We start from the raw sequence: 22,280 nt of genomic DNA, 5'->3' as shown, positions 1-22,280 counted from the left end.
TATATACACACACATAGTACACAGGTTAGGCTGTTCCTCGCTCAACTGATTCTGCATCTAACATTAGTAAGTACATGAAACTTGTGTCTCCCTTCAGGGAAACTGAAGTGGGTGCTTACTTAGATGTACTTTACTTTAGTGTCTTTATAGCAAGACTGAAACCTTTGGGAGTTAGTCTTGTTCAAGGATTTTAAAAAAAGGTGAATACCTAAAAAAGCTGCTTCTATATGTTTTTTCCTGTTCATTGAAAATTTGCGCTCACTTCAAATCAAATGGCAAATCTGCTGCATGTCCAGGAGACAGACAGGGTTGCTGTCATTGTCTGGATCCTGGGCACTTGATTTCCAAATGTAAAGGAAGGGAGGAAAAAATTATTTTGCTGTAAGAACAAAACGTGTTGAGCTCATACAGTCATTACCTGCATGGGTTAGATGAGAATGAAGTAAAAACGCTTGTTTTGTTTACTGTGTGGAGACCTGCTGAAATCGCGTTTGGTCTCGTACTGTATCGCGTACCTTGTCAGTGTCGTGCACTTTACTTGGCCATTTGTTCTGATAAACAGGAAAGTGTGTCCACCTGAATTCAATTTGAGTTTTGTTAAACGAATAAAAAGAAGCTTAGTTTACCGCGGAAGCGGTCGCAGCTGCGGTCGTGGTAAGACCGAAGAGTGTAAAGACCATCGACTCTACCGTGCGACTCCACCGGGCAGGGACACCGGCAAAGGATAAGTATCGCTTTTTATTTCTCCTCTTTCCTACTACTTTTTTTCACTTCTGTTTCAGTTTTTTATAACCATTTCTTACTATGTGTCAGTAAGTTGTTGTTATTTTACCATGTATGTTTGGCTCAGTGTTATTTTTTTAGGATTACTGATAAACTAATGTAGTTTGATTTGTAATAGTTATCTATTTTAGTTTGTTGTAATTGTATTAGTTTTTTTTATTATGTCTATATAGGTTTTTTATTAAGTTTTAGTTTTATTTAATTTGAGTTATTTCAGTACTTCAACATACAAAATGGAAAGACTCATTAATGTTAGAATCATTAATATTTTGAATTGTTTTTAGCTTTATTTTTTTGTTTTCATTTAAATGTTTAGTTTTGAAATGTTGTTGTATGCATTTGTCATTTTTATTAAATGTGTATATATATAGTATTTATAGAGTTTTAGCTATTAGTTTTAATTACTTTTTCTTATTTGTAAGTCGCTTTGGATAAAAGCATCTGCTAAATGACTAAAAGTAAAAGTAAGTAAAAGTAAGTATTCTCCTATTAACTGTTTGAATGGGCATGTGCCCATATACAGTGGGTACGGAAAGTATTCAGACCCCCTTAAATTTTTCACTCTTTGTTATATTGCAGCCATTTGCTAAAATCATTTAAGTTAATTTTTTTTCCTCATTAATGTACACACAGCAATTGTGGTTGTATGAATTCTGGTTGTCTGTGAGAGATCAAACAGAATGAGGGCCTCTGAGACTGAGTGCCTATACGCTACGGCCTATATCCTAACAGCTAAAGCTATGTCACATCATACACAGATATGCTGCAGTGAGCATATAACACACTTCTGTGGTTGAACAAATAGACATACAGTACCCAAATTTCCCAAAGCAGATCTAGACAGGTGGTGCTGGGATGGAAGAAGGTATTGGATAAAGAACTCCCATAACAAGCTGCAGTGAGACCAGCTTACCATCAAATGACTATCCAAGACAAAACTGTTGAATGTGAGAGTGAAAAGAGTGAAAAATAGAAAAAAATGGCTGACAGATAAAGGACCAGGATAAAGGACCAGTCAGCTCACACCATGGAGTATTTATTGTGACTAGCTAGCAGGTTAAGGTCAAAGACTTATCAGCAGCACCATGTAGAATTTTATAACAATCAATAAATAAACAAACAAACAAAATGTGATGTGATGTGACGCCTAGGGGGCCACCAGCAGGAGGGGGCGCCAATGAGCGCACTTACCGGCACTAAATTTTTGCAGGGTTGTGATAAAAAGTGGTACGGTTACCCTGAAATATGTTTGCCGCCCCCACTGGATCCCCCAACATCATTAGGCTAGAGTACAGTCAATCTGACAATGCCTGTATGACATTGGATCAGAGTGCTACCAATTGTTGCCGGATTGTTGCATGCAAAGTTTGCATTTGGAGCACTCAGCAACACCATTAGATCAATGGGTTCTGTCAGTGCTTTAGCAAAGTAACACTTTTTTTTTTTTTTACCATGCAATAAAGCTAAGTTCAAAGGCCAATTTAAAATATTGGTACAGTAAAACGTACACACAAAGTGAATATTTGTGGCAGTCGAGAAATCATGCTGCAAAATTGGTCCAAAAGGTGTGCGTTTTTTACGCAAATGCATTGTTAAAAGATCAGTGTGTTGTGTAATATTCATATGTAAAATTTTAATGGCCAATTAATAAATATTGGTATAGTAAAATTTGCTAATTCACAAGATCAATACATCCTTTATTAAACCGCTTTGTTGAATTTAACGCATACTTACAGAAGTGTTGAAATGCTGAATTAGTTCATTCACTTCTAACAGCGCTTAATGGGAGCATTATGCACCCATTATGCACTATGCACATAGTGGGCAGAGCGTTGCATCATTTAAAGAGGAAGAGTCTAATTACTTTTATGTGACTGATCAAGCTTTTTTATGTAGTTTGGGGTAACAAAGTATTTTATAGTTTTGACTGAAATAATGAAAAAAAACACAACAACAACAAAAAACGGACACTTTAAATCAACGTTTCAAACAACAACAACAACAACAAAACAATAAAAAAACAAAAACAGAAAACAGATAAAGACCAAAACTAGTCATTGATAATATCTAAACGTATTCAAATCAAAATAATAAAAATTATAATAAAATTTATTTGGGTGGGGGCAATTTGGATTTCGCCTAGGGCGTCAAAATGGCTAGAAACGGCCCTGTATAATATAATATTTATTATATTATAATATAATAAATAATATAATAATATAATATAATAATATATATATATATATTATAATATAATAATAACAAATTGATTGGTTAATAGAAGTCAAGGACTTATCAGCTTGTGTCATGTAGCATTAGACTGAATGTACATATGTAATTTATATATATAATAATCATTCTTTTTTTTGTATGGTGTTACTACTGAAGAAAAAAGAAACTGTACCATGCCATTGTAGAAATGCACTATTTGAACTATTATATGTGCTATTTAGCCATGGTTCTTCATGGTTATTCCAGGAGAGAAAGAATCCAGTAATGGGAATTGCCAAAAAAAAAAAAAAGTGGACAATGTTTGGCTGGTTATGTGATCATGATATCAGCCCCTAAAGGTGATCTGCTCCACATAAAATAAATCTGCTTTCAATAGGCTTCAGATGTGACTGGAACCTTTAACTCATTTGAGAGTACACAATTTTAAACTTTCAAACTTAAGTACTATTATAAGTACAAAATTACTATGTGCACTTTTAATACTACACAGAAATAAAGGAAAGTTTCTAAAACACTGCCCTCCAAACGACACTGATATAAGTATAAATGACAATACATGAAATTGAATACACACTGAATAAGATGCCAGAATGCTGGTAATGGTGTTTACATGCATAGTGAAATAATGGGAAAAAATGTGCCAATATTTTTCATTTATATTTTGGTAGAAAATAAATAAATAAATAAATAAATAATGACTCAAAAAAAGAGGGTAACCTAATGGTTACCTTATAACCCATAAAAAGTTTCAGGCATTTATATGACCTAACACAATGTTGGATATAATTATGTAAATGCAATGAATTTTAATAACTATTTGATAAATGCTGCATTTGGCATATCCAGATTACTATAATATGCAAATAGTAGCAGAGTACTTGTAGCAGAGTCAGTCCCCATAAGGGGAGCCTTGAGGATAAACACAAAAAGCATGACATTGTCACAAATTCAGCCTCTGCATGACCTAACACAATGTTGGATATAATTATGTAAATGCAATGAATTTGAATAACTATTTGATAAATGCTGCATTTGGCATATCCAGATTACTATAATATGCAAATAGTAGCAGAGTACTTGTAGCAGAGTCAGTCCCCATAAGGGGAGCCTTGAGGATAAACACAAAAAGCATGACATTGTCACAAATTCAGCCTCTGTGGCTCCCTCCGATCACCACCAGAGGGAACCATCACCAGAGTACTAATATCCCCTCGGAATCCAATTCCCACTATGCACCTTGCCAGAGACTAATCACCTGCACAGGTGTTCCCCATCTACCCGGTCTATTTACAGTATACTGTGCCATCCCTGCTCTCCTTGCGAAGTCTTGTTTTGCCTAGCAGACATTTCTGAGCGGTTTCCCTGTGTTGATTCCCTGTTTATTATCTGGACTGATGCCTTGTTGATTCTTGCCATTGTTTGTCTGCCGCCTGCCTCGACCCTTATAACAAACTCTGTTTACGATTCTGCCCTGCCTTCATTGTGTCTGACACCTGTTGACGATTTATGCCTGTATGACCTGCCTTGTGATCTAATAAAGCTGCACATGGATCCTAACGCCACTGCCTCTGTGTTACAGACATAGTGGTACACTGACAAGGAGATGAGGCAGATTTTTTTTTTAAGATTTATTTTTGGTATTTATTCAGTATAGAGAACTGACAAGAAACAGGGTGGTAGAGAGAGGGGTATGGGATCACAAGGTAAAAGACCACAAGCCAGGACTTTAATTCGAAGAGTGACAGTGTTCATGAATTTTGCCCACAAGATTACTGGTTCTGACAAGGCTGCTTTTTTACTGGATGCCAATTAGAGATGTTTATTTTTGTTAACTTTTGTAAAATGTTCCAGCATACTGTTAACAAATATGACAAGAAAAATAACACTGCTAAATTATTAATAATACATGGTCAATATTTTTGAAAAATAAACATTATTGGAATGTGTTTGTTCCCTTTCAATGTGGAACTTCAATGCTCCACTCCCACCTCCACTACCACCCTTTCTCAGTCTTCAATTGCTAGCTCAGATGCTCTCATTATGGATACGGAAATGCAACTGACCCTTCGCAAAAACCTGCCCTCCTTAGTTACTGTTGCTATGTCCGACAAGTCTCATGTTCTCACACAGAGAAAAATACATTGCGGAGCAAAGAGGAAACTGACAACACACCGACTGACAGAGCAGGTTACTTCTGGTATGAAACAAGGTCTCAGCTTTCAAATTTAGTAATTTAAAAAAAAATTCAAACAATAAATACTGTTTTGTGGCTCTTTAATGTGTCGTGACAGATTGCTGTATTGCCTCAGTTCAAGCGACACGTGAACCTCTCGTCTTTTCATATTTACCTAAAGCATGAAATGAATGAATGAACATCATTTTATTTCAACCGTGGAAAGACATCAATACACACAACTTTTCAAGTTTAAAGTCCATCAACGTTAATTTACCCTCCTATCTGATTTGTTTGTCGGACAAAATGGCAGATTCGGCATTATGATTGGTCAGATTTCCTGTCAATCAAGCTCTTTGTGAACGTCAATTGGCTGCCTCTACTGATCCGGCAGAGAGCATGATTTTTGACCCACTCTAGCTCTGAGGAGTTAGTTGTGATGGGAGATGAGGTGGATGTATCCAGTGAGACTGCTTCCTCCCTTGCATCCGCGTATGAGGATTCATTGGACATTATGACCCATGCCACTGTTAGACATAAGTTAGACTGGTCGGGAGAGAAAGAGGAATGCTCCAGACTTGAGCATTTCCATGCGGTTCATAAATGCTCCTCTCCCACGTACTGCCACTTCCGACACACTCCTTTATCTGTCGCCCCCTTTGGAAGCTCATAGGTAGTTCCCTCTGTAATTCCATATTACATTATGAATTCAATGCTGTGGGCGAAGTTAAAATGCGTGAAGGTATTTATATTTGTGCTTCTGAAAAGTTCACTAAATTTATCAGGATTTAGTTTCAATTTTAGTCTAGCTCCATGTTTAATCTGACTCCAATTTTCACAGTGGTGTAATGTAACGAAGTAATAATACTTTGTTACAGTACTTAAGTATTTTTTGGGAGTATCTGTACTTTACTTGAGTTTTTATATTTCAGCCAACTTTTGCTTTTACTCCACTACATTTCCCAATTAAAATGTATACTTTTACTCTGAGACAAGCATATTCGTTACTTACTACAAAATAGTCAGAAGTCAGAAGAACACTGACTGCAGGAAAGCAAGTTTGACGAATCAGTGGTCTGGCGTTTGCAAGTTAGACTCCTAAAAACAACTTTACTCATGTGCAAACAAGTGCGCGCACAACTGCGCGCACAACTGCGGATGAATCATTTCCCACTCAATTCGAGTCTGGGGCGTGCGATACAGCATCGTCTGTGATAATATGGTAAGTGTTGTTGTAATGATGTGCAACCTGACATTATCAAGTAGGCTATACCTATCACCAAATCACACACACAGAGTGCAAGCACGTTGATTTATTAGTCTATTTAAACTCAAAATTCCAGGCATTCTAAATTGTAGATGGCAAAATTGCTTCTGTATGCTTTTTATATTTATATAATTTAATATAGTTAACAATCTATATCACGCAAAGAGTACCGTTTTTCTGCAGATATCAGCATGATAACACATTTAATAATCATTTTATACAAGTTCAGTAAAGCAATAAGTGACTTACATTTTAGAAAAAAATATTTCTTGTTTTTGCTCAATTTTGCCAACGAAAATAGTTCCAAAGGTCACAGTCTCTGAGCAATGGACGGTGTTTACTTATTGAATGAATCAGCTTTTTGAATGAATCAGTTGAATCTCAATGACTCACTCATTAACAGTCACTTGCTGACACCTACTGGCAGTTTTAATTTCACATTTCTACTATTTTTTCATGTTTGAAATAATTTCAAATATCAGTATTCAATGTTTTATGTTAAAAACAAAACATTATTTATGCATCTGTAACTGCAGGTTAAATGCATCCATGTCCCCTCTGAGATACATTAAACAGATACATTTTCCATTTTGCATTTACTTGTATTTTTACTTTTTAATACTTAAGTATGTTTAAGATTAAAAAATACTTTTCGTACTTAAGTACAATAAATATCACATACTTTAAGACTTTTACTCAAGTAATATTCTAAACAGTGACTTCAACTTCTACCAAAGTAATTTTCTGGTAAGATATCTGTACTTTTACTTGAGTATGGCTTTCAGGTACTTTATACACCACTGAATTTTCAAGTGATCATTAAATTTAGACTGTATTTCTAATTAAAAACTGATCACAAATAATGGTTATTCATAAATTTAGATATTTGATAAATTATTCATTAGGACCTGATGTCGCATTTGAGTCTCACGTTGGCCTTACATGGATCTCACAATCACAAACTCGCCAATCCGAACTTAGTCAGAGGGTGCAAGGTTAACCTATACCTTTCAGATAGCCGCCTACTGCTTGCTCAGCAATTTGTATTGAAGTGACCTAACAACCTACAATTTTTTGTTCTAAGATTTGAGGTAACATCAGCCTCCACATGATCTACTAATCATAATGATTTCAGGAGAGTTCAGAATAAAACAAATATAACATTTTATTTGTCAGATAAAAATGTATCATGCTAATTACATAATAAAACAATTAGAAGCCAATTCAGAAAGGATAATGCAATTGTGAATCACATTGCAGCCAATTCTATGCTCCTGTACATGGATTACTGTAGCTATATGGGAAATACCCAAGTGTTCCAAACAGGAGACAAACAAATTTGACGTGGTCACACATGTGATTTGAAATTTCTGAACAATTTCAGTATTAGTTATTTTAATTTTACACAAGACAGATAGCATCTACAACCTTTTACCTAAGTGTTTTATATAACACTTACAGTAAAAAGCAATCATGTGTTTTAAGAATAAACTCAACTAGTCTGTATGTACATGTAGTAGCTCAAACAACTATAATGTGTGTTCTATGAGCACAACATGTTTAACACAATAACACATTTGAAAATACAAAGAAATGCATACCTGACAGAGAAACACACAGCTGCATGGGAGAGTTCCAGTGCAGAGCTCCAGAGATACACAGTGTGGGGGTTTTCTGGTTACAGAATCCCAAAATAGTGTTTTGCCATTTCACTTATATATCCAGACCAGAACAAAGAAATCTTCCAGTCAGATGTAAAAACATAAAAGACCCATTGGTTTTTCAGGATCTCATGACCCGAGGGTCACACCTGGCCAGAGAAGGGAAAACATTCTCACAGACCCAGAGGGAGAAACACCCCTCAGCGATAAGATGAAAAATTGAAAACAGAATTCTTAAGATATAATAAATGCAGTATGTAAGCACAGTAGCCTGAGTTAATGACACTCTGAGTCAACTTAGACCATTTACCCAGGAGGGAGAGGGGGCTTAAGGATGGGTGAAGGGACAGTTGAGCAAATAGTTTTCTTTCCATTAATTAATTAATTGCCACTCACGTCCAACTACCTCACCTGTCACCTTCTCCATTATTTGGAGTGCGAAGGGAGATGTATTTCCTATATATTCACATTCATAAAGATAGAAGTACTTCCCTTGCGATACATGAGGGAATACATGGGGAAGTCGTGGTCTAATGGTTAGCGAGTCGGACTCATAACCCAAAGGTTGTGGGTTCGAGTCTCGTACCAGCAGGGATTGTAGGTGGGGGGAGTGAATGTACAGCACTCTCTCCCACCTTCAATACCATGACTGAGGTGCCCTTGAGCAAGACTGCTCCCCGGGTGTTCACGGTGTGTGTGCACTTTGGATGGGATAAATGCAGAAGTCACCATACCAGGCCACATGTCACTTCACTTACAGAATAGGAAGACTGAGCTTGGCCCACTGGTCTATATGTTACCCTTCTCTAGTACAAGAAGTACTGAGGTAGTATCAATGTGCTTCCCTGTTATCACATACAAATGTACAGATGAAGAGAGTGTGCATTACTGCCACATGCATCCCACTTCCTCATCTGTTGCCCCTTCAGTATATACAGTACCTGGAGGAAATAGTGTGGACATAGTGGGACTATGTTAACACATTTTCTAATGGTTCATGATGAGTAATGGAATGACAGAGTATAAAAAGTGGACATAGTTGCATTAATGGCTGACTCTCAGTCTGCGGCCTAATGGATAGCGAGTCGGATTTGTAAATCGAAGGTCGCGGGTTCGAGGCTCAGGTCCAGCAGTGATTGTTGGTGGGGGGAGTGAATATCCAGCACTCTCTCCACCCTCAATACCATTGGCTGCCCACTGCCCCGGGTTTGTTCACTGCTGTCTGTGTGCACTTGGATGGGTTAAATGCAGAGCACAAATTCCAAGTATGAGACGCCACACGTCACGTCCTTTCCTTTCCTCTCTATCCTCCCTTCACTTTAGCTGAAAGTGTACATGCATCTACGTTTCCTTGCTAGAATATTATTCCTACAGGCATAGAACTATAAGAATATTGTAGAGAGTAACTCAGAGAGGCACTATAGCTCCCCACTCTCTCAGTAGCCCCACCGGTTTACACTGGAGGTAGTTCGGCCCATTCCCTAGGAAACCTGACTAACAGGTGAGGCACTTCCCTAGGGGTTTGGTGGTGAAAGTCTTTCAATGGAAGTAGCAGGTGTCGAATCGCATTGTTGACGCGGTTCTTTGCTGGTCGACGATGGAAGAGCATGAGAGTGTAGAGTTACCAAAGGCAATCCATTCTCTGTTCTTTCGCCAGATCCCCCGAAAGTACTTTTGTCATTTCGAGAAGACTTGAGGGTAGAGCAGACAGTTGAGAGATGCACTCAATGTGCTAAAACACAGGCAATTAAAGCACAAATAATTTACAATTTTATATTACAAGTGTTTACCATAATGTGATGTACAGTATATGATCGATTGGCATGACAAACTATTTTCACTATCAAAGTGTTTTCATGATTGTTTTCATTTTCATGATTGATCATTGCTGTCACTTCTGAGTACTTGAGTGTGCAGGTTCTCATGCCTATTCCTAATGTTGAGGAAAGAATCAGTATGCTGAGCAAACAACTTTTGTAAAGAAACAGCTTATTATTTAATGAACTGACAGCCTGTCCGCTAAACTTCAATGTTTCACAAATATTTATTTTGGAGTGAGCTATATATGGACTTTACAAGAAAAAAAAAAGTTTTATAAGAGAAGTGATGAACAATTCAGTTTATGGCACTACTTCTAAGTTATCCACAAACAGTGATTCAATGATGTCAAGGCAAATCTGACACATTATCCAAGTTGACCGTTATGCTGTTATGCTTTCTCCAGTGTTAAAACCATGGAGTTTGGTATCTTCTCATATACTGTAAGAAAACCTCTGTTTGCAAATTTTTATGAAAAGAAATTAATTTAACAACAATAGATTTAATCCCTGAAAGATTTGTTGTTTTGTTGGTTTCAAAATAATTTCTTTAAAAATGCTGTACATTACATTAATGCTGCAGGGACCAGATTTACTAACAACTCTTGGCGTTAAACTTTATTTGGTAACTTTATTTCGGATTTAGTAAAAACATGCAATGAAACATTAGCAATGAAAAGGCATACCCACAATGGTTTTTGCAGCTGACCTTATTGCATATGCATTTCTAGGAGTTTCCCTTTTAAATGAAAATTTATGGATGGAGAGTATTAGGTGATTTACTAAGATTGAGGTTGTCAGCTTACTGGTATTTGCACCATTATCTAATGGCCAAAAAGAAGTATGTCTTAACCAATTTTGCACCTGTGTTGTTACATTACATGCACATGATTATCATCGGCTCTGCTCATTTGGGACCATAAGCTAATTTGCGCTGCTCTTCCTAGATTCCATTATTCGTCATTATTGAAATGCACTGGCTGTGTCTGTATTCTTCAATTTTCACATTGTTAGTAGACTTTCACATTGTTAGTAGAATATTCCAATCCCATTGTCACTTTTATAGGATTGCAATGTTTAGTAAATCTGGCCCCAGATGTTTCTAGGTGTTCTGCTGTGTTTGAAGCTCTGTTATGCATCAATTTTAGTGAATTTCACTGTATCACAAATGTTGTCAATTAATAGAAAAAAAGAGTAAACAGGCTAGGACAGTGCGATGATGGAAGGAACAAAAGAGTAATAGATGTGAGTTAGTCAAGCTCTGTGGTGTTTTGGTCAAGCTCCAGTAGCTACCCCACTTCAATCTTGTTTGTCTGCCATCCAAAAAGGCTTTTTTTTACACTAGTTCCTAGGTAGGGTAAAACAGCAGCCTAATGTAACTTTACATTTGCATGGCTAATAGTTTGTGCACAGATAATTAAATTTAACAGAAAATATGGGTGTTTTGTTTCACATTTTTTAAAGAAAAACTTTATATCAAATATACAAATTCAGGCTTGGATAACCAGATATAATTAACACAGACCATTTTTGATGAGATATACAAGGAGAGGTGCTGAAGCCTAGTACTGTATATCGCCAACGTATTAGTAACCTAATAGAATCTGTTCTAATGGCAGTACTGACCTTTGCAGACCAGGCCCTCCTTCGTCAAAGCCTGCTTGCATACTGCACAACTCTTGGCCTTTTTAAAGGTCTTAGCCTTGAAGGTGTGGGAATGAACAGCCTCAAAGTCTTCTGGCTAAAGGGGCAAAGAGGGAGAGAGTGTTAAAATGGATTCAATGAGCTGAACAAGGGCTTCAATGTTTTAAACCTTACAAAAATTTCACAGATAATTTGAAGTGATGGTAGATCCTGTATTGCTTTATTGTTTCATTGTTAGAATGACATAAAGGAAGTCAACATAACTGTTCCACACACACAAACATACTACACATGTATTAAGTCCCTGTGCCGCAAAGCCATCTGGTCAAGGTAATAAAAAGTGTGATCCTCAGCATTTCCAGCTGTACTATCTACCTAAATCTTAATGGCTTTTGTCACACATTGACAAGACCGTTAATTGCAGGACGGCAAAGCCTGGCATGGGTGACCTTGGCTGTGGAAACCAGAGAGAAGGGTGGACACTCATTCCCTAAAATAACACTTTGCTTAACTCACCAATCACAGCATTTATTCAGAATGGGAAATATTTGTGTGTTATAGTGACCTTGAGGAGAGGCATGTACATTTATATGCATCATTGGCGGTTCAAACACATGTGTGGAGAACATTAGCAAACAAGCCATATCTACAAAAATGGATCTTGTGTATGCTATGCATACAGTTGTGTTGGTCTCAAACAGGTCAAACACCATTTTATTTAAAATTATTTTGATAATGTTTGAAGTCTTTACTTTTTTCTAATTAATTGGACAAATGGTCTAGCAGGAGTTAAAAAAAAAGATTTTCAAGTTCACGATGGCAGAAAATATTTCTTGAACATTAGAAAAACCCCAGGCATAGTCAATTATTAAAACAGGAATTTAGATTCTAGTCCAGTACACCGTTTCATTCAGCCATCCTGCATGCATATTGAAAGTTTCAAGACAATGAATAATTGATTAGCTGGCTGCTGAATTTTGACTTTGGCTTTGGCTAAACTTTTGCTTTTTCAATCAAGTAGATTTTTTTTTATTTTATTATTATTATTTATTATTACCCCCTAAGACCGGAAACTGGTGTAATTTGCGTCAATATTAATTAATGGAATAGTTCAACCACATAGCCTTGTGGTCAGACTGACTCTGGTGAGATCAGATCTCTGTGTGGGCCCTAATGCCACATTATGTCTCCTTGTGCACATAAAAATTAGGGCTGGATACTGACACATTTCATGAATTGATTCATATTCACAAGCTTTTGATTAGATTAGATTTTAATCTCAATTTGATTCAATATCAGTTTGTTTTAATATTTTTTCAGGTGAAGTACATGTCAAAAAACAAAACAATCTCTCAGCTACTGTATAATATGCCAGGAACCTCATCACTTGGTATATTACTATAATATTAAAAGTTAAAATTAACAACAATTAACAAGAGTCTAAACTATTAAATTCAATTGCTATTTATTTTTAGATATAACAATCAACACTCAAGTAAAAACGTATACAATAATTTAAACACATAAGGCACTTTTTTAAATCAACTCATTAGTGAGATAATTATGTTTTTCACAATCACTAAACGTTTATTTAGGCAATTTTTATCTTTGTATCTAATGGTCTGTCTGAGGGCTCAGCCCCACTGTGGATAAAATCCTAGAACCGCTCCTGATTTAAATGTTACCTCTCATAAAAAAAAAAGTTTCATGACAGATATTCAAACAGATGTGTTCCCCTGTCTTGTGTTTAGGACTTTTATGTTGACTAGATGTGGACATTAGACTAAAGTTGCCAGAGGAAGATCCCAGTTGGGCCCTGACACATACAGTATATTGACATTGTTCTGCAGTTTTGGGGATCCTCCTTCACTGTAGGGAAGGTGGAGTTGGATCTCAACATAGCCACCATTCCAGAGCTTCGTGTCATGGCCTCCACTACAGAGCCTCGTCCTGTCATGGCTGCCACTCCAGAGCCTCTTCACGACATGTCTGCCATTCCCAAGTCTCATCCCATCATGGCTGCCATTCCAGCGCCTCATCCTGTCATGGTCACCATGCCAGAACTGCTTCACGACATGGCCACCATGCCAGGGTCCTCAGCCGTCATGGCCACCACGCCAGGGCCCTCAGCCATCATGGCCGCCAAGTCAAAGTCTTCAGCCGTCATGAACATCACACCAGTGTTTCCGGCTCTCATGAACGTTGCACCTGAAGCTACCAAGGCAGTCCCAAGGTATTTGAGATGTTTTATTTCCAATGTGACGGATCCACCATTGATGTCGGTGCAAGTGGCCAGCATCCCCGCGGCCTCAGCGCTCTCAAGTCTTTCGGTCCTCCTTCTGTCAGCTGCACTGCCCCTGATGGCTGATGCCATCTTGTGGGCCGCACACACTTCTACAGCTCCTCCAGAGGTGGCGGCATCCACTAATGCTCCTCCTCAGGGGGCAGTATCCCCTACAGTTCCTCCAAAGTAGGAGGCTGTCTCTGAACCCACTGTCCGTCCTGTCACGTCCAAGGAGGCCGTCTCTGAACCCTCTGCCTGTCCTGTCACGGCCACTGAGGCTCTCTATAAACCCTTGTCTGTACTGTCACGGCAACAGAGGCAGTCCCTGAACCTTCAGCCTGCTCTGTCATGGCAAAAGAGGCCGTTCCTGAACTCTGCCTCATGTAGTGACCACAGATGTTATTCGTGAATTCTCTGCCTGCGATGTAGCGACCACGGAGATCATCCCTGAACTCTCTGCCTGTCCAGTTATGGCCACAGAGGCTGTTTCTAACATCTCTGTGCTCCGTGTTACAGTTCACCTGCTCCACCGTGGTGGCTCTCAGCTCTGTTTGCTTCACCTTGGTGGTCACCAGCAATTGCTAATATAACAGTAATGCCAAGGTTCCGTACTCTACACATCAACAGGACCCATATGAAAAAACAGCACAACTAAGAAGGGTATTCTGGCTGGTTGATAGCAGGAGTCTGTGATGGTTAAACATACTCTCTGAATTAAACTTGAACAGTCATTCATCCAGATTGTTCAGCATGCAAGCTCCACTCATTTAAGAGGGGTCATGATCACACATTCCATGTATGTACACAGAAATGTTTGCTCAATCATAGGGACTGCAAAGCGGTTTGCTGTGCCTCTGAAGCAAATACAGAAACACTCCTGATATGGACTATCTGAACATAGTAAGCATTAATAGTGCACTTGAAACACTGAGGCATTTTATAGCTTATAACACAGTTGTAACGGGTCAGCCTGTACTTTGTATGTGTAACCCGCCACTTCCTGACTGAGCTTACTAGATCCATAGCTGGCTCAGGCTCAGTGCAAGAGGCTGAGGCTGGGGTAGAAAACAGTCATTGAAAGCACTGGCCATAGAGGAAGAACACTGAAAATAATGGTATAGTCGTTGAGAAAACAGCAAGCGGGCAGAGCATTTTGTACTTATACGAGGCAGGGCTACCTATACTGCATCACAGGGGAAGTGGGATGCCTTTACTATACATGTCAGATCACCACTTTGACATGGGGAGCATGCTATGTGAGTAAGCAAGTGGCCGAGGCACATCACGTCACAGCGAGCGGCCAGGAACGTCTCTGTGCTCTTTATTCGACTGACCGCTGCACTGAGACAGGGCCTGCTTATGCCGCATGAGTGAGCGAGCAGCGGAAAACCTCTCTCAGGGTTTCTGCAGACTTGAACAAGTTAAATTTAAGACTTTTTAAGACCTTTTTAATACCACCTTATATGAAATTTAAGACCTAAACCTGTAATGGAAATACACATTTTATTGCATTCATATGTAATATTTAATGAGTATAAATTAAAAAGAAAACAAAATATCAATGCTGTAATAAATGGTATTTATTACTATGATATACAGTGAACTTTTCATGTCAGCAGACAATATTCCATACAAAATATCTCTGCAAAATAACTGCATCACTTAGATTTTTGGTGGAGTAAACAATTTATTCTGAAGCAATATTTGTTCTATCAGCTTTTACATACTTAAATCTTAGTCAGTGACAGTGACAGTTTGAATAACTGTGGAAATTACAGTGTTCTAATTAACTTAAAATAGTTTTAATACGACTGAAGTTGTATTTAACATTCAACAAAATTTAATAAAAACATTCTATGACATGACACCCACATATAGCATTTGCCTTAAAAGATGGGTTTGTGATGTGTGCAGTTATTAGGCTGCATTTAACATTACTCTGGACTTAACCCTGTGCCTATGCACTTCTGCAATAAACTGAGATAGATGGAGAGAACGGCAGAAAGGTGTGGTGCTACTTTTCACCTGTAGAAAAATATACAAGATGCAATGATGAATTTTATTTTATTTATATTTATATTATAATAAATTATTATTACTTAATCACAACATTTCTGTAAAATACAATATTATTTTTACATTATTGGTAGAAAGAGTATTAATTCTGCTCATATATGCTTTTGTGATAAATTTGTTATTAATGTCCAGTATGTTATGTAGATGTGATTTGGATTTAAATGGAAGGATTTTTATTATTTTTTAAATAGAATATTATTTTGAAAAATAACATACCCATTTAAGAAATGATCAGTATAGTTAAAATTGTAACAAAAAGTATCAGTATCATATTGAATTAAAAGTATTTGGAATAACTACTGCATGCTGCTCAGAGAAACACAATGGTAGTGCTGTGGCTTTGCTTGAAACCATTTTTGTTAATGAAATAGGGAAAACTACAGTGGCCGAGAGAGCTCAACGCACTGCAAATGAAAAAAACACCTGCAAATTAAGAAAACATCTTCATCAATTTTACAGCATACGTGCTACAAATTCTCACAACCAAATATAGAAACACGCTTCAAATTCTCACAACACAACCAAATACAGAAACGCGTTGCAAATTCTCACAACACAAATAAAAACAGAAACGCGCTGCAAATATGAACAGACCACAACGGAAATCTGGTAAGTGACGAACATGGCTGGGCCATCCTTATTAATGTATGCTCTGAAAGGTGAGATTTTTGTTTATTTTAACATCCTGATAATACGATTCCTTAGCTTTTTTATGTTATTTAAGCCGACGAAATACAAAATTACTGTAACTGTGAAAGGTTATGTAAGCTGGGTAACTTACTTTTACAACTTCCGTTAACAAAAAATGAACCATATGGTTTTACTATTAAAATTAATTCATTAATAATAAATACATTTAGCCTGTTATATAAAAATAAATAAAAACAAACTACACACACTACACCACTACACTAACTATAGTTTAATTATGGTATTTGTACAACTGTGCTAAAAGAGCAAATTTCCTAGCAACATTGTTTCAAATGTTGCGCTGCGAGTGTGGCACAGAAGGGTCTGCGTGCTCACTGAGACAGAATTCTCTCACTGAGAGCATGAATTTCACTCTTCTCCGCTCGCTGACAGCCTTCTTCAGTGAAGGCATCACCCTTGTTTCTCCTCGCTCAGTGAGCTCAGAGAAAGAAATGGTGAGTCGTGAAGCTGAGCAAACAGGTTGTGTGATCTCACGCCGGCATAGAGCCCACGTGTTCACACTCCCCAACCACTTTGATCCGCCGGTGTGTTTTACACGTAAGGATCAGTGTCCCTCATTACAACGAGCGGCTCAATCCTTCTAGGCGGATTGGAGTAGAATGCTGTCACCAATGATTCTGTATTGCTGACAGCTTCATATTTGTGTGTGCGTCACTGAGGCTGTGCTCGGTGAGACAGGCTGCTTTCACTGCGAAGCACGAGTCTGTCCCCGCTTCACTGGCGGATCACTCTCATTATGAGAGCATGAATATCGCTCTGCTTCACTCACGGTTCGTTCTTTTCAATGAAGGTGACCCAATCCGTCCCGCGCTCACATTCTCCCCTCCCAGTTGCCTCGGAGGATGAAACTGTGAAGTCGCAGGGCTGAGAAATAGGGCTGGAGTGATTTCACGCCGACATAAGTCCTGCGTGCTTCATTTTCCCTGCAACACACTGATCCACCAGTGTGTTTTACAAGTGAGGATTAGCACCCCACGTCTGCATCTAGCGGTTTTATCCTTTTACCGCTGATGGTGGACCCACATACAAAAAAGCATTTCTCCTCTCCTCACTCTCGTGAATGCAAATTCCCCGCCCTCGTACAGCGAACTTCCATTTGTAAAATTAGAACCTCTTGCCACCTGGTTCAAGGCTTGGGCAGCCCATAACTGTCTTTCAAGTTTACTTTTACTTTACTTTACTTTACAAGGTTACTTCATCCAGTTCGCTTGCAGGCCACCATGTTTCAGAGGTATAATTCACACTCTTGTACGGGACAACGAAGCTCATGTTCTTCGGTCCGAAGTACAAACATTGCTTGCAATAGGTGCCGTGGAAACAGTACCTCTAGCGAACAGCGAGTCAGGCATTTCAGTCGCTACTTACATGCCAAAGAAGGATGGTGGGCTCAGACCTATTCTAGATCTCAGACTTCTGAATCACTCTCTTATGAGAGAACTTTGAAACAGATCATCACACAGGTTTGTCCTGAGGACTGGTTTCTGACAGTGGATCTGAAATATGCATACTTTCACATCCACATGACCTTCTGCCACAGACCATTCTTGAGATTCGCGTCAAGGGAGGGGCCTTTTACAAAGTGCATCGACACTGCTCTTTCTCCTCTGAGACAGAATCTGCATCCTCAAGTACCTTGACGACTGGCTGGTTTTAGCCAGATCAGAACGGGAACTAATCGCACACAGATCGCTGCTGCTCAGCCATCTGAAGCGCCTCAGGTTGAAAATTAGTCTGTACAAGATTAATTTTTCTCCCAGACAGTGAGCGGTCTTTCTGGGGACAGTGATAGACTAGATGCAGGCATGGCTTGTGCCGGAATGGTCCCTGGCTATTCAGCGACTGGCAGCATCTTTCAAGCCAGGGACTTCACGTCCCCTCAGGATTTTTCAGAGGATGCTCGGCCTAATGGCAGTTGCCTCCTCTGTGATTCCTCTAGGCCTGCTTCATATGTGGCCTCGTCAATTTTGGCTCAAAGCCCATGTCCCGTCCCACGCCTGGTGCCTGGGCCGGTTTTAAGTCAGGGTGACCCATCGCTGTATCAAAGCTGTGGCCCTTGGACAGATTCTCGCCTGTTCCAACCAGGAGGGAGGTAGTTATGATGGACGCCTCCAACAAGGGTTGGGGCGCCCTTTTAGAGGGCTATCCGGTGTTCGGCTCCTGGTCAATCCTCGAGCGGTGCCTTCATATCAACTGCCTCGAGATGATGGTGGTTTTTCTGGCCCTGAAAACCTTTCTGCCAGCCTTAAGGGGGCACCACATTCTGGTCAGCAACATGAAGGTGGTCTCAGGTCACATTCCCTTTACAGGATGGCTCGACGCATCCTACTTTGGGCATAGAGCAAACTCATCTCAATCAGAGCGGTTCATGTGCTGGGCAGTCTGAACCTTGGCACAGAAATGCTGTCCAGAGGCAATGTAGCTCCAGGAGAATGGACACTACATCCTCAGACAGTTCAGGAAATCTGGTCTGTTTTCGAGAGGGCAGAAGTCGACCTCTTTGCCTCAGAAGACTTATTTCTCACTGCCCAACTTATTTCTCCATGCAGCGAGACGTGCTGGTCCACGATTGGCCCAGCTCTTGCCTGTACGCCTTCGCCGTGATTGCCCTGCTTCCTCAGGTCATCAGACGGGCCAGGGAAGTCGGTTGCTCAGTCCTCCTGGTGGCCCCATTTTGGAAGAACTAAACTTGGTTCCCAGACTTAGTGCAGCTGTCATCAGCTGCCCCATGGCCGATACCATTATGGAGGGATCTTCTCCTAAGGTCCTAAGTGGTCATAATGCTCCCTGGTCCAGTGGTCCCAGCGGTCCTTCTATTGTCCTCTGTGGAGCAACACTTCCCGATCTGACTCCTCCAGCACTGAGGCAGTGGCATCCACTCCCAAACACTCTGCCATAGCTGAGAAGAATGTCCCAGAGTCCGCTTCTGCTACGGAACCTCCCGAGCTGTCTGCTTCCCCTGTCACAGCCACAGAAGTCGTCTCCAAGCTCTTTGTGTTCTCTGCCTATTCATTAACAGATGTAGAATCCATCCTGTACTGTCACAGTTCTGCTCCTTGTGTGATTGCTCTTTGTTGTTTTGTTTACATAATATTTTGTTTTGAATAGTAATTCGAAAAAAAACCCACACACAGTAGTCATCAAATTAATGTAGAAAACGATTATTATTATTATTATTATTATTATTTTAAAATGTAATCAAACGGAATTTGAACAGTCCCTTTCATTTTTGGCAAACAACAGAGGTTTACACTGTAAATTAATACATGGATGAAAAATTGTGATATTGTCTGATATTCCTTAAAAAATAATGTTTTAATAAACTGTGTTATTTTTATTACTTTGAGAATTACATTCTTTTCTGTCATAATTTCTTCAAGTTAAACCAAACTTTTATTTTGGGAGTTGTAGTGAAGACCTTTGAGTTTCTGTGTGTATCTGGCGATAGTTTTCTCAAATGACATGTTGAAATGCACGTGAAGTGAACTCTCAGATCAGCCCTGGAGATGAAGTTCATGCCACAGGGTGAGGTGCTAGAAATGATGGGTCCCTTTTGCTTGCCCTGCAACTCTGGCTGTCTCTTAGGCTTTGGGAGCCCCCTGGACTGAGAGCACTCTGTGTTGTGCAACCAGCAACCAGCAGATTAAATTATACACGAGCAGAATGGAACAAAAATAACTTAAAGACAGCTTCCCTCTCACTCCATAATTCATATAGACTAACAAAACTAGAAGAGAAATGATTGCATTACTTTAAGCACAAATATCTGTTATACCTTGAAAGGGCTATGTAGACTAAACGATTTGTTTAATATTTCATAATGGAGAAAATTATTTAATTGCACACTAAAGCCCTATTCGGATGGTAATTGCTTCTGAGGGGGAAGTAAGTGATTTTCACCATTTACAGGGGGTAGTTGGTGATTTTAATGCCGTCCGCATCCAGGCCTACTGTTTACACCAAGGCCGTGTGGTAATTTAATTGCCGTCTGAATCCACATCTCTGAGTTTAGGAGAATAAATCGATAAATCGATTAGTGTTTATTTGAACACTCTCAAACACCGTAAGGTAACATTGTACTTCAGTGTAATTTGCATACACATTTATTTCTGAAATGCTGGAAAGTATTTAAAAGAACTATATTTCATAACTGCTCCACCACAGCGACTGGGAGCAGAAAGAGAAGAAAAGCACGTAAACATTCGAAATGGGTCTTTATTATGGCAGCAGCAGGTATGCAATACAATTTTAAAATGTGAATTATAAACAGATATACGTATATCTCGTTTTATATATATATATATATAACTATAGCGGTCTATTTTCCTATTTTTAAACAGGAGATTTAAATAATCAAATAATAAATAGGATTACATATTATAAAATATGCTTGGAATAATAATAATACATTTTACACAATAATAAGTATACATTTGTAAATAAAATTCATTTTATTTACAGCAGACAATCATGTGACTGGCCATGTGAGCAGCGCGTTCCCGGGTTCGTAGGATCACAGAACTCGCTCCTCCACTGTGAATAAATCGCCATCCGAATTCATGAGTTTTATCACTGAGGTGATATGTAAATTTATTTTACAGACGTCCATATGAGAAACAATTAGTGATGGGTCGATTGATACCGAGGCTCCGATGCTCCGACGCAGTCTTCAAAGCACTATTGTATCATACACTGTGCCGATGCTTGTATCGAAATGACAATACCACATGATTAATGACGTCTGAAGCTTCGAATGTCATGCAGTATCGGAAGGTCGGGACAGCTGGGGCAAGTTCAAGCTCAAACCGGTGTGCAACGTTTTGCTACGGCTTCCGGTTTGAACTACATGTTTCCTGGAAACCGTGTGCAACGGGGTTTGAGATACGTTTTCTCTTGTTTGGTGGGTGTGTCAAAAATGTCAGCCCAATCAGCAGCAACATGTATATAAACCACACGGTATTAAAGAGACAGCTGACACAATGTAATTAACATCAAAATAAATTCATAAGAGCAAGTATATTGTTTGCACATGTTTATTTATGTTAAAGGCAAAATAACTGAAATAATAAGAGCACAAGTATAGATCTGGAACTTCTTTATGTCTGTCTAAATATCATTTAGTAATTGCAATGTCTTCTGGTCCATATCCTTTCCTTAGGAAGGTGTGCTAGACACTGATTAATGTAACATAAAAATACTATACATATTTATATATTTTGCAATTTTATTGTGGAGTGACACTTTCATAAACTTTTCTATATTCCTGTGATTATATATTGGTAAATATTACAATAACATAGCACAAAAACAGTGATCAGCAATAATGATACTCACAATAAAAATGATATGGCCATATAGATCATAACACAGTCTCGGAGGTAAAAAGTGGATTATCCTTCACCTGAAATGTTTGTCTTTTCATCCTGAAATGCGAGGCAAATGTTGGGTCACAATAATTAGGAATCACAGCTTCCACAAATCCCTTCACTCGATTGGGATGTTCTCTTTTATTCTTGACGGCAAGGGCAGTGACTGTAACACTGAGCATATTTTGCAGTATTAAACACATATTTATACCGATTTCATCAGGCTCCGAAAATTCTTCAAAAAGAACACAAAGAATGGCTTTCTCAGC

General features: G+C 38.8%; 1 protein-coding gene across 1 annotated transcript in view; it reads right to left on the bottom strand.

The window, feature by feature from the left end:
- LOC107562221 (tensin-1-like) overlaps positions 1 to 22,280 on the bottom strand; it is a 121,738-nt gene that overhangs the window by 43,590 nt on the left and 55,868 nt on the right. Inside the window, exon 2 of the mRNA XM_016246827.1 lies at positions 11,560 to 11,674. Coding sequence (XP_016102313.1) covers positions 11,560 to 11,674 — 115 coding nt within the window. The remainder of the gene's footprint in view (positions 1 to 11,559; positions 11,675 to 22,280) is intronic.

This window comes from Sinocyclocheilus grahami, unplaced genomic scaffold, assembly GCF_001515645.1.
Source record: "Sinocyclocheilus grahami isolate Dianchi unplaced genomic scaffold, SAMN03320097.WGS_v1.1 scaffold813.1, whole genome shotgun sequence".
NCBI lineage: Eukaryota > Metazoa > Chordata > Actinopteri > Cypriniformes > Cyprinidae > Sinocyclocheilus > Sinocyclocheilus grahami.
This window is presented reverse-complemented; position numbering and strand designations above follow the sequence as displayed.